We start from the raw sequence: 13,210 nt of genomic DNA on the forward strand, positions 1-13,210 counted from the left end.
TTCCAGTCCACCAATTCTAGCCTCTGAACAGTCCCAGCCTCACTAAATTTGTTGTCAAAAGCAAACCCTGTGGCTACCCACTGGACTAATATCACATGCAACATAACCATGAACAGAGCTGGACCCCACACTTGTAATTCCTGGAGCTGGGTATATTTCAGTCAACACACCAGACATCCTGGTAACACAGAGATAAAACTAGGTGACAGCTACTTGTTAGAGAGAAATCAGGAAGGTAACCTGGAAAGCATAACATGCAGCATGTGCACGAGCATTCCTCAGAAAAGAACTGCTACGTTTGTTCTTCTGGCATCATTTTTAAGGATCAAATAACAGGGCCAGGTATGAGCCTAGAAACTAAAACTGATAACTGCTGGAGATCTGCACCTATGGACTCAGCTATGATGCTAGCTAAGGACCTTTAAAATCTTCCCTGCTGCAACACTGGTTCTCCATAGCCCTCTCTGTTTCACAGGCTATAAATATCACCACCTGTGGCACAGGCAGAGCTGAAAATACTCATCCATCTCCCTTTCCTCCTTCCTCCTCAGCCACCACCACCAGAATAAACCACACCTCTATTCAGAGGTACTACCTCACCCTCTCCTGCAAAGATGCTCTGCCTGACATGCATTTAACTCACACTGCCTCTAGTCCTGACAGCTGCCACTTCTATTTCACACCTGACAAAGGACTTGTGAACTTCAAAGACCATCAAGCTTTTTCAGTTACATGTCAGTATGTCAATCCAACATAAATCACCTGCAGGACTTCTACATCCTTAGATTTTGATGGATAGAGAGATATTCCATATTCCATACAAAGAAGTTATGTTTTAACCTAATAAAGCTATTAGCACAGAGATAACATCTGAATATAATCAGAAATTTTATATCCATAACGAATAGACTTGTTCTCATCATCTCTACTATTCACTGGGCCCTTCCTGAAAAAAAAAAAAAAAAAAAAAAAAAAAAAAAGGGGGGGGAAAAAAGAGACAGGCATGGAGTAGAAAAAGGAAGAACACAAGAGTACTTAAAAATATCTGGAGTTACAGAGTCGTTGGTTGAAATACATAAGTGAAGTGACTTGCTGAGTTGCCCCCAGCAGTTCTGTAACAATACAGATCCACAATACATTTTTGCTGCAAACAGTTTGTGATGCACAGAACTGCCTTTTTTGCCTACCTAAAACAGGCACAGCTTCTAGGCTCCATCTAGCGTTGTAAGTGCCTTACAACAGCCTCCTCACTAATCGAGAACATATTTAAGCTTCTCACCACGCTATTTTTAAAGAAGAAACAAAACAGCTGGTTGTGGTTTAACATCCATCTGAACAAAAGACAGTATTAATACACTAAAAAAAAAAATGAAAAATTAGTTCCAGAATCACCAGCCAACTCGTAATCATGCTGGATTTCTATTAGTTCTGTTTTAAGAGTGCCTCCTATGCTACCTTTGATGAGCCAACCCATTGCATTTAGATCTTATTAGCAGGCTTGTGAAGGGGGGTGGCAGGAATCTCAGTTGCTGCACTGAGAAAATCTGAGACAGATGAGGAGATACCAAGCTGTGAATGAACTCTGAAAAAAAAGCAAAATGAATCAGTCTCTGTATCTCAATGAGCAAGAGCAATCAAATTATGATTATTTGAAGTGAGCTGAACTTTTCACAATTCAGAGCTGTGCAATTGCCCCTAAATGTTCCTGTGCACACCAAGAAAAACTCTCTTTTCAACTACCTTCTTCACTGTTGTAGCTGAATAGTGGTTGAACTTGAAGCACTCCCAGCTTCCCATCAGAAAGTTAACCACTTCCTTAGTACATGACTAAACTCTACTCTTAATCAGGACATTTTTTTCCCCTAGCCCTAAGAATACTTTGTTTATAATTTGTAGAAGGTGCTTAGAGCTGCCTGAAAAAAGCAGATAAAACTAACTCTCCTGGCTGGAGGCATATAACAGCTGGCAAGAAGCCACACTCCTGTAACTCAAGTCGAAAAGAACTGTGTATTTTGGAGAAAAATCCTCAGATTTTTGAGGATAGGTAAGTAGATACAGCTCATTTGTTTCTAACAAATGGTGAAATCTGTATCCAAAGTCACTAATCTCCTCGTTTATCATCGCTCCATTCAATATTTTGAATCACCACAGAACACTATTAACTTGACAATTTTGACATACTGACGCCTTCCCTAATAAGGTTACAAAAAGGAATTGAAAATAAGACCCTTAGCGACAGTGCTTATACCACAGTGATCCGTTCAGCACTAAGTTGTGGCTACCCTTGCATTTGTGTTCAGTTAGAAGGGTGGTGGAGGAATACAAATGAGAAGAGGGGAAGAGGGTTTTTAGTGTTTGGACTTTTGAGGTGACATTCCTTGGAGCAACGCTGCTAAGTAGCTATATTGCAATCCTATCCATGTGGCATCAAGGGGCTATTTGTGGATGTTAATTTACTTTTGGTTACAGTAAGCGGAGAAGAGAAACTCTGGTCTCTTCCCACTTCCAGGTGCATGATCCTACTGTTGCAAAACTGTTGCAGAAAGTCATTAAAATGCGATTATACAGTCACTAGTTACATAAATGGAGTGATCAGTATGGATGCCAGGTTTTGTAAGCTACAAGAATTTTGAGCTTCAAGGTCTTTAAGAGCACTTTTACTCCTCTAAACTGAATAGAAAAGCTTTTAAAATGTTTTTTATTCTCTCTGCCTTTAAGACACTAAATCGGATTTTTCAGAAGCACCAATTAGACACAGTTTGAGTTGATGAAATGTTTTGACCAAGTTGAGCTTCCAGAAATGGTGACCTTTGGAGACAATTAAATTCAATGCCCCTGAAAATTTAGAGCTTTTAGTTTAAAACTGCAGTCAATTATCTGTATTTTATCAGCTACCATACAAGTTATGACACTAATGGCAAACCATTATTTTTCTGACAATGCATCATATCTAACTGATCAATATTAAACTGTACCTCACTTGAGGAGCCTTTGCAGATTAAAACCAGAAATTTTACATTAAGCCTGATTCCCTTCCAATGACTGAAGGCCAGCTGAATCCTGTGGGATCAACAAAGCTCCCCTGGCTTGAAGAATATCTGAAGAGTATTCCTGTGCCACTGCTGTTGGCTGTAATACATGGTAAGTGAAGGTGTTGCTAGCTACAGTGCTACTACTGGCCCCAAACAGCTGGTGTTCAGACTTCCAGGCTTTTGATTTGCTTTCTGGATTTTGCAGGGGATCAGCAGCAGGATTCCCCTGAACAGTCTGTAGTTATAAGGAAAACCAAGTAGTGCCTGCATCAATTTAACCCTGCTCCATCCAATACTTACAGATGGAACAGTAGTTTTGGGAAATGAGAGCTGCATCATCAGTTTAAATGAAGTGCTTCACTAGCAGCAAATTAACTACTTATACCCATTTCACCTTTCTTGTAGCAGAGTGCTGCAGACATACATAAGCCACTGGAAGTTACTATTTTGGCAATCCGCAGCAAATTTCTAGGTATGTACACTTCCTCCCCTTCTTTTTAGCCACTTAGCCTCTGATCATAACCCCACTACTGCACACTAGGACAAAACACCCAAAGTTTGCCTGACCTAGGTCGTTTCTGCTAGCACCACAGGCAAAAGGATAGGATAGGACTGAAACGTTCCCACAATGGTCACAGTATTGTGAAGGATTAATCTGGTACTGAAAAAACATGGAATTTCCCTTAACAGCTTGGAGCATAAAATAGATTCCCTCACAAATGAGCTCCATGCACAGAATAGAAATAAAAAGATAGTCATGGGAAGAGATAGATATACCTAGCAATTTTACACTATCATTATATGCTGCTGTACTCAACAATCCCAGCAAGTTAATACTTCTACGCTGTATCCCAGCAAAGCCTCTATTCCCTTTATCCTTCTCACACCTCATACAGTGTTACATTTTCTTGGATCCCGATAACAGCATCAAAGAAAGAAACCCGCAGAGAAGCAAGAATTTCCACCATTAGCAGAGCCTTGACAATGAGAAAAGCAGCTGATGGGGTTACCCTCCTTGCTGTGCTGCTGTTCTGCCATGCAATTATAGAGGCAGCTTCCTGTTTATCCCGAGATTATGGAGAACCTCAAAGCTCTTTAACTCCTTCTCCCTATAAAATTTCTTAACAGCCAAAAGGGTTTTGGAACACATCTTACCTGAAACTATCCTTTCTTTTTAGTATTAATACAAATAGGGAAAATAGACAGAAATTCACTCACGTACCAACTTCAGTACTATGTAAAGTCTATTTAATACTGTACTTACAGCACTATGTGGATTATTTCACTCTTAAGAGATTTTTTTTTTTTTTAATACAAATATATTTAAATTCAATGTATTTTCTCTGGAAGACACTAGAAAAAAATAAAACCCACTGACAAAAACCTGAAGTTTGTTTTCCATTTTTCATAGCGTTTGGAATGAGGATTATATCTTAACTGATCTACACATTAATAGAATTGTTTCCTTATAATACGAAGTGGATTGGCCTCAAATATGTTGAAAGTAAAGTTATGTATTTCCAGATCATTAAACTAGATCTCTCAAGACAAGTGGAAGCTTTGACAAATGCTTTGGAACTCTTAAAAAAAAATAAGATGCTAAAAATCTGGTTTAATTTGGCTAAATCTGACTGACTCTGGCTTTGGCAGCCCACCAGCACAGCACAGACATCTCATTCTGAATGTTCCTCTTTCCTGAGAGTTTCTGGGTAACAAACTGTAGTAGCACCAGAGTGCTTTAGGCCATTTTCCTTCCCACCACCAAGAATACCCTCTTTACCATGCTTTGGGCATACATGTACCTCTGGTCATGCCATGGAATAAAGTTGATTGCTGTCCTGGAAAGTGACAGCTGAAAGCAGACTGTTTTCACCTGCATTCATTTAACCTTACAGCTTCCTCAGCCCAAGTCTGAGGTTCTAAGTATCATCTACTCTAAGCGGGGCAGGGTTGTCCCTTACTGTTCTCTTTCCTGTTTCTGAGCCCTCTAGGAGGAACAGGCTGCAGGCAGAAAACATGTACCTGTTATACACCATGCAGCACACCGACTTTGTAGGTGCAAATGCTGTAAGACTTCAGTGCTTAAGGATCAGCTGCATGTTATACACAGTGCACATCCACCAGTAAGTACCGTAAGGATGTTGTAAGCGTTCCCTTACACATGGAAAAAGTGGCGTGGCCTACCCACCCAGGAACTTCAGCACTATTATTGCAAGGTATGATGTTTCACCACCGCTATTTAGCTTTTTAATTGGAAAGATTTACTTTGATCAGATTAGAACCAGAAGAGGGTAGCTCTTGTCCATCAGATAAGTGTACAAGCTTCCACCTATTTAATTCATTCAAGGCCTTCAGTCAAGTTATAACATAAGGCACCCTTTCCCTTCCCCTTTCATCATTTAAAGAAAAGACTTTGGAATTCAGATTTATCAAAGGTTATCAAGTTGTTCACACACTGGTTCTAAACCTGAAGAAATACAAAATACTTGCTAAGAAGCATTACCAATGAAATTATGCTATAGCTATTTTGTATTCAGCATTAGGAAGAACAATGCCACACTACAAGTAAAATCAGTGTCCTTAAATGTGTGAGCACAGACCGTCCCATACACACAAAATTGCCCCCAACAAGCATTTTACCTTGGAGTTAAAACTGAGGAAGAAGGCATGATAGCATCTAGACAGGAGATCTTCAGGGTTTCTATGACCTGACAGCTGCTACCACAGCCAAGCTGAGAAACATTTTGGATAATCAAAGTCTTAATGAGAATAACAAAAGTATCAGAAAGCAGCTATTACAATTTGTGGGAGAATTCCTTTCTCTGGTGATCTGCTTCTGCATTTATCAGAGGCAATACTTGCATCCTTTGAAATAGGTACTTCCTCTCTCCATTCCCTTTAACCTTTCCAGTCACACGTATCATTCCATTTCACTTTGCTGCCCAAATGAAAGGCTTCACCTAAATTTTGCATCTGTGTATAATTTCTATTAAATATAAGCTATAGCACTATTCCAACATAATCCTATCTATGTTTGTACTCTGAGAGCAAATGCGTGAAGGAAAGTGTTTTGGCATAACTCCCCTTCAAAATGAGAGCAACCTTAACCTGTGAAAGTTCTTAAATCACAAAGTTGAGGCACAAGCAGAAAAAAAAAAATAAATAAATAAATCCTGCAGGAACAGTACAAAGCTAGCTACCTTGTAAAGAGGACACCAAGTTTATGCATATTAGTTCATAAGGAAAAAACCAGCATGAATGCAAATTAAAATGATAGAAACTTTATGGAAACAAACAAGAAACTTTTGTTTTGTTTTAAGAAAGAAATAAACCTAACAACTTGAATTTCTCTCCCTCTCTCCAGGGAGTGATGAACAGTTTGCTGTCAGAAAGCTAAGACCTATACAAAGGGTTTGACAGGGATAAGAGGAAAGTGTCTAGGCTATCTTCTAACTCCCTTCCAGTTTATTTTATTCAATCCTAAATGCAATAGCAGAATTTACAACAGCTGCCAACAAGGGCTCTGACAACATTTACAAATATGAGAGACTTCTAGAGCCATGAGCATCAGCAAGCAAATACCAATTCAAATTTAAAAGCAAAAGGCAATTCAAACCAATAATGTTTACTACTTAAGAATAATAAGCCCCCTTGAAATTCTAATTTGGTTGCTATTATAGGGGATGTTTAAACATTTTGATTTTTTTTTTCAACCAGTTATAATTAACTCCAAATGATATTGTTTTTTCTGTCTGTACAATACAAAGCCAAGAAGTATTTTTAGTGATATGCATCTTCTCGATATTCTGAGAAATTTGTTGATAAAGGGAGTGTATGTTATGGACGATTTTAAATAACTGAGGCTACTATATCATAAAACAACTACTATCTCTTTCCTCCTCTTTTCACTTCCTTTGTAATTATTCTGTTTCCATTTATAACTGGAAATGTGGAAACAAAAGCTGGAGATAAAATGGATAAACATTTTCTCTAAATGTTCAACTTTTTTTCTGATAGTTATGAAGAAAAAAGGAAATTGTTTTCAAAAATTTAAAGACAAAAAAAAAAAAGAAAAGAAAAACCTCCAACAGAAGCTTAACCTCTCATTCATTTAAAATTCTGGTATCTGGCATTGCATAAGCCCATTTTAGAACCCAGTCCAGTTAGTAGCACTCCATACTGCAAACTTATCTCTTAAGTTGTCAATTTGTTTAAAAACCTATGCACTCATGGAGGCACATCATTTAGCCAAGCTGACTCTCCATCTAGGGAGTCATAAAATGCTGAGTAAAAAGCAGACTTGACCAGCCACTGAAAACTAAGCTGGGTAGAAAAAAAAAATAAAAAACTGTAAAAGGGGTGGTGCCCCCACCATGTTTTTTTCCAGTTTTAGTAGAAAGATGCTACATGTAATGATGAGATCTTGACAACATCAAGGCATCTGTGTTCATCCTGCAGTGGTGAGGCCAAGCAGACTTTCACAATGTCACTTACCTTAACATTGGAAAAATCTAGCCCCACTTTGAATCAAATTAGATAGTATGTGTAAAGAAGGGCAATTATGCAAAATAATTTAATTCAGCATTACTAACATTGCTGTTAACTTGATTCTGCATCTTCTCTTCCCATTGCATGCTCTGACTTAAAAGGAGTGGCATGCCATCACTTCTCAAGAGAGAAATCACACAGCCTAAGACCAGGAGAGACAGATCTTACCTCTGAGGTTTACGAATATCCCAGAGTCCCACACCTTCCTTAGAGTTGGCTGTAGCCAGCAATCTGGGCTCTACCGGATTAAACATCACACTGTGAAAGGCTGATGGGTAGTGTGCCAAGCAGAAGGGCTCTGTTGAAAAAGTTGTGATTTCAGACATAAGAACAAACAAAGCGTACAACTGTTTGATGCAATGAGTTTGGCAGCTTAATATGGAAACAGCATAACAAGATTTGAAGATACGGAGACATGTTCAAACCGTTTCTAGAGCTGACACATCCAAAGCAATATAAAAACCTGAAGTTTTAGAACCCACCCAGACGTACGTTAACTTTGTCTAAATATGGAAAAGGACAGAAACTGGATTTCAAGACTTCATTTTGCTTATGGAAGGTTGTCAGAGTATGAAACTAGGCACTTGCAAAGATTAAATATTTGACTTTTCTCATGGTTCATGACCATATGGTCATCTAAGAAGGGCCACAGGGAGGACTTCTGAAGGCTTACTAGCAAAGACCACGTCTGAAGCCTCCACAGCCACTGATGATCATCCGAATTGTAAATGTAGCAGTGACTGCTTACACTGGAGAATATTGTTACATAGAGTGAGAGAAGCTTGTATGGAACTCAGCTCTAAAAGCAATCTACCATCCCTGGGGAAAACAAAGCCTCTTAAAAGTGTTATTCAGCAACTGTGTAAGTATGCAAGAAAGGGGGCTTCTCTTATATAAAAACATTAGCAGTTACCTTTTGCTATTCATACACACAGTTAAAAAACAAACATGCTCATCCAGGCTCTCTTCCTCTCATCTTGATTAGGATGAGACAAGCAAGGCTGTGCTTGGCCTGCTACCCTGCCCTATTCATTCCATCACAACGTTGCCTCCATGAAGAATGGGAAAGAGCCTTCACTTTGTCATCCTTCTCTCTCTTTCTGCTAGCTTTATGGCTTTAGGCACAGCCGAAGTCTCTGGTGTGTATGTTTTGTGGCACGCTGCCATTCTGTCATGCAACTAGGAAACAAGATTATGCCAGACTTCACCATTCACTGATGCAACTACCGCATTGCTCACGTGTCTGGGAGACTGCTGCTGCCCTTGTTTGGGACACTGTGTGCAGGCACCTTTAGCCTTGCATTCTTCATTTTCTTTCCTCATATCCCTCATTAAGACATACAGTACTCCCAAATTCACAACACCTGAAACTACTGCCTATCAAACAACTGAGACAGAATTAATACGTACCTGTCCTGCCCCCATCTGTTTCCTCCCCTTGCTTTATTACAAGCTTAAGGCAGGGACATTTCTTTTCAGTATTCATTTAGCAGACATCAAAACAATGGTCTCAGACCACAGCTGAAGCTCCCTGGTGCTATTAATTATCATAGGAGGTAGAGGTGAGGGGAAGAACAGGAGCAAACTTTTGTTCTGCCAGCCTGCTCAAAGACTTCAAGAGATGGCTGTTGGTTTTATAGCAGTTCCAAATAAGGTTTAATATCAACACCGACCTACATTAGCATCACCAAATTGGATCCCTGCTGACATGTTGCTAAAATGGCAGCCCCCACTGGAAAGCAATGGCACGTATTAGCTGAGTAGAGACTGAAGCAACGCGATTGCCAAATAAATGAGTTGGTTTGGTTATTTTAAACTGAACTTTAAATTTGTGCATGCTTGCTTAGTGAAGTCATTGTCACTAATTACTGGTGTCTTCCTTCACACCTGTATTATACACATCCCGGAATCACAGTGTTCTTCTAAGATTTTGAAAGTTGCCTTTCAGTCTGTCAAATTAAAGACTGATTACAGCAGCCAAACTAATGGGGCACAAAGTCACTAATGAAAAATAGGGGGCTTACTTTTGTTACTATTCTTTATGCTCATTTCGCAATTGTAGCTCTTAAATACCAGGGGACAAAAATGCTTCTCAAAGGAAAGTTCAACAGAGTCTCTTCCATAAATTAAATGCAGGTTTATAAAAGCTACTGCTTACGTCACTCAGCAGAGGAACACAGGGATGGACGTAATGCGCTATTTTGAACCAGGAGCTTATTTGCAAGATCCTAACGTATTAGCCAGTGTAACTAACTACACTCACACTGGCATGCACAGCGTGCATTCCCATGACAACACCACTGCAGACAAGGAGATTACCCCAGTGACAGGCATCTTCCTGTAGGAAATACTGGCAGGGCTCACCTCTAAATGCTGACCTGGGGCTCCTATCCTAAGTAAGTGTACAAAAGCTCTTTGTTTAAAATTCAGGGAACCTATGACACTACTCCAAAGAACCCCACACGTACCACAGCTAAACCTTCTTCATCCTATTTTCACTGGTGCAGACTTCTCATTCAAAGACTTAGTAAGGCAGTACCAAGGTTTAATTGCATCTTTTTATACAATTTTAGAAGCTTTGATAAGATTGGACATCATCTTAGGATACTGAACAAGTTCATACGGATGCATTTAAGCAGTGACCATTTCCACCACCTGTTGACATCCAGTCACCAAAGGTAGCTCTCCTAACAGAGATCTTTACGGTGCAGAGTTCAGGAAAAGGCCATAAGTGAACATTTTGCCATTTCTAATTTGGAAGTCATATTTATTCAGTGTCTGGTCTAATCACTTGGATATTATGAAAACAGAAAAACAGGGATGAAATGAGACTTGGATTTACTAAAGATAGAATCATCACATCAGATTAATTTGATCTCTGTCCTTGATAAAAGTAGTGAACTTATTATTCAGGGGAAATGTGGCAGAACTAATCAGGACTAATTTCAGATGTGGCACGGTATAAAGTTTAGCTACAGGCAGCTGGGATTAGCAAAGGGAGTTGGAAGTTGCATGGTAGGCAAGAAACTGGCTGGCGGGAAGACAATAGTTCCCTGTACTAGTAAGGGACTTCTGAGCAAGAGTAACGTCAGTAATGAGTTTCTCAAGGACTGATCCAGAGAAGAGACGTTACGGACGTTTTTATTAAAGTCAGTTTCACACCTACACTGAACGTGTTCGCTGTTTTTTTGGCATGTTTTAATATTTTAATAAAATTACCAGATGGGACAGAGATAAAGGATACCACAACTGCACAAGAGAATCAAAATTCACAGTAAGACTTAAGACTACTGAAAATCGAATGCAGTGCTATTAGATTTAATTTTTATTTATACAAAGGCAACATGCCTGATGTAGGAAGGCATCAATAAGCAACCCACTCTGAGTATTCTGGGGTGGGGGTCATCAAGACAGACCTAGTTCTGGTCATGCTCGTTCAATAGGAGCCACTAGTGTCGTAAGGGCTAAAAGATTGCTAAAAGACTAGAAGTTATGTGTTGTTTCAGCTAAAAAAGCTAATTCAGTTAAACTGCAACTTTGACCCATTAATGCATGTGTACAAATTGCCACAAACAACTTTACTGTAAAAACAACAGAACCTACGAAGTGATGCAATTGCATTTAATCAGCTTACAAAAGAGATGCAACTTCATTTCAGCTATGATGGAAGGGAACCACATTCAGTACTCATGCAGACTGCTCAGTTTTAAGTTATCAATTTTGTGTTCTTTAGGATGGGGTGAATGCATAACTTAATTTACTGAAGTATTCCTGACGTACTTCTAGATTAAAATTTAGTTACTGAAGTATTCCTCTCCGAAATGTAAGTACAGTTCTAAATTGAAATTCTCCAGGAGAAAAACAATGACAACAACAAAAAAACCCACAGCCACCCAGATTGCAAGTGTTTCGATTTAGAAAACAAAGATTGAAGTAATAATTTAGCGTCTTCCCTGTTATCTCATAAGGGATCTAGGTTTCCATATAAATGCAAGAAATCTTTTTTTTCCCAGTCAGATAAATTGATTTTGCTCTCTCATTTCGAGTCCACACTTCACAAGAGAAACAGAAAACATTATGCATAAGAACAATTACCAGTGTCACAGGGAAATACATAGTTCACTTTGGAAAGTTTTTTCAATCAAAATAGCTTCCTAAACTTCCAAACAAACTTTTATCTCAGGGTATATACAAAAACAGTGTTTTAAAAGAAACATCTAATCCACATTCCTAATTGGTTTAAAGTTTAGCAAAACGTTTTTATTGAAGAAATGTGTCCTCCATTGTTTCTTTAACTCAAGTTAAAACCAATTCCATACCAGGTTCTATGCTACCCGGGGCTATATGCAGGTACTTTATGAAGCCATTCAAGACAGTAACACAGAACGGTAAAGATCAGGGCTTGCCTATTACAGTCCGTAAGAATTATCCATCATTTTCACCCTTCTCCAACATTCCTCATTTTGATTGTCCAGATAAACATAGCTTTTGCATTCCTTGGCTTGCCCATATCCCAAATTCTTCCTAAAATAATGATCTTTCCATCTGGAGATCTTACCTCCATGGGAAGATTCTCGGATGTCCCAGATAAGAACACGGCCATCATCTGATGAACTGGCAAAGATGTTATCATTTACTGGGCTCACTGAAAGGCCATATACTGCATCTTCATGGGCAAACACATCCAACGTCTCAGTGCTGGAAGAAAGACACACTATTATCATTCCTTCTTTTGCTACTGTTTTAAAAAGCAAATATCTACAGCTTTATCTATGTGGTAATATTAATGACAAAGTTATCGTATCTTTCTAACAAGCCCCTTGCATTTAATTGGAATAAAACAAAAAAACCCACACCACCACCAACCACATGTATAGTGACCAAGATGCCATTCTACAGTTACACTTGGGAGGAGGTGATTGGAAAGGAAAAGAGGTCTGGGGACCTGCAGACCAAGTTATAGTACTTAGTCTGAAAACAAGATATATGTAGATTCATTAATACAGGCTTCTTTAAGTTCAGTTGAAGCACATCCAAGAGCAACACTCCATCTGGCTATATTTTAGGTTTTCTTGGTTCTCAAGGACAAACCAGAACTACAATTTCTCCCCCCCTCCCCTCCCCCATGTAGAAAAAGCAGCAAAAGAAAACAAAATAAAGAAAGTCCCCTAAGTGTCTAGCCCTCAGACACGGCACAGCTACAAAAGAGAAAAAAGAAAATAAAAAAATAAATCACCCACCCCACTTTTCCCAACCTTTTAGGTCACCTTAATTAGGCAGAAAGAGTGGCATGGAGAGCCCCAAAGTTGAAATATTAAGACAGAGATTTTAATATTGTTATATTCCTTTGGTAAAACCCTTTAAATAATATTTAAATTCCCCTGCAGAAATAAACTGTCCTTGCTTAAATCTGTAAAAGTACAGACCAAAATTTTACATTTAAATTTTCTACTTCAAACGTAAGAAGCAAAAAAGACATGGTATGCTATCTAGAGAGCTCCAATCAAATATATTACCACTACTATATTAATTAGATTTTGAGTAACAGCCTAATCTTGGTTAATCAAAGCCCAACTCTCAACTATTTTGCAGGTTTGGTTTTAAAAAAAAGTTGTAAAATAAATATGCTT

The 13,210-nt window shown here is 38.8% G+C and overlaps 1 protein-coding gene across 2 annotated transcripts in view; it reads right to left on the reverse strand.

The window, feature by feature from the left end:
* DCAF5 (DDB1 and CUL4 associated factor 5) overlaps positions 1-13,210 on the reverse strand; it is a 70,445-nt gene that overhangs the window by 42,261 nt on the left and 14,974 nt on the right. For both annotated transcript variants that reach the window (XM_084520026.1, XM_084520027.1), the window contains exons 4-5: positions 12,139-12,278; positions 7,749-7,878 (exon numbers count right to left, since the gene is read on the reverse strand). In XM_084520026.1, coding sequence (XP_084376152.1) covers positions 7,749-7,878; positions 12,139-12,278 — 270 coding nt within the window. The remainder of the gene's footprint in view (positions 1-7,748; positions 7,879-12,138; positions 12,279-13,210) is intronic.

The sequence above is a fragment of the Aythya ferina genome (genome assembly GCF_964211825.1).
Source record: "Aythya ferina genome assembly, chromosome: 5".
Classification (NCBI taxonomy): Eukaryota; Metazoa; Chordata; class Aves; order Anseriformes; family Anatidae; genus Aythya; species Aythya ferina.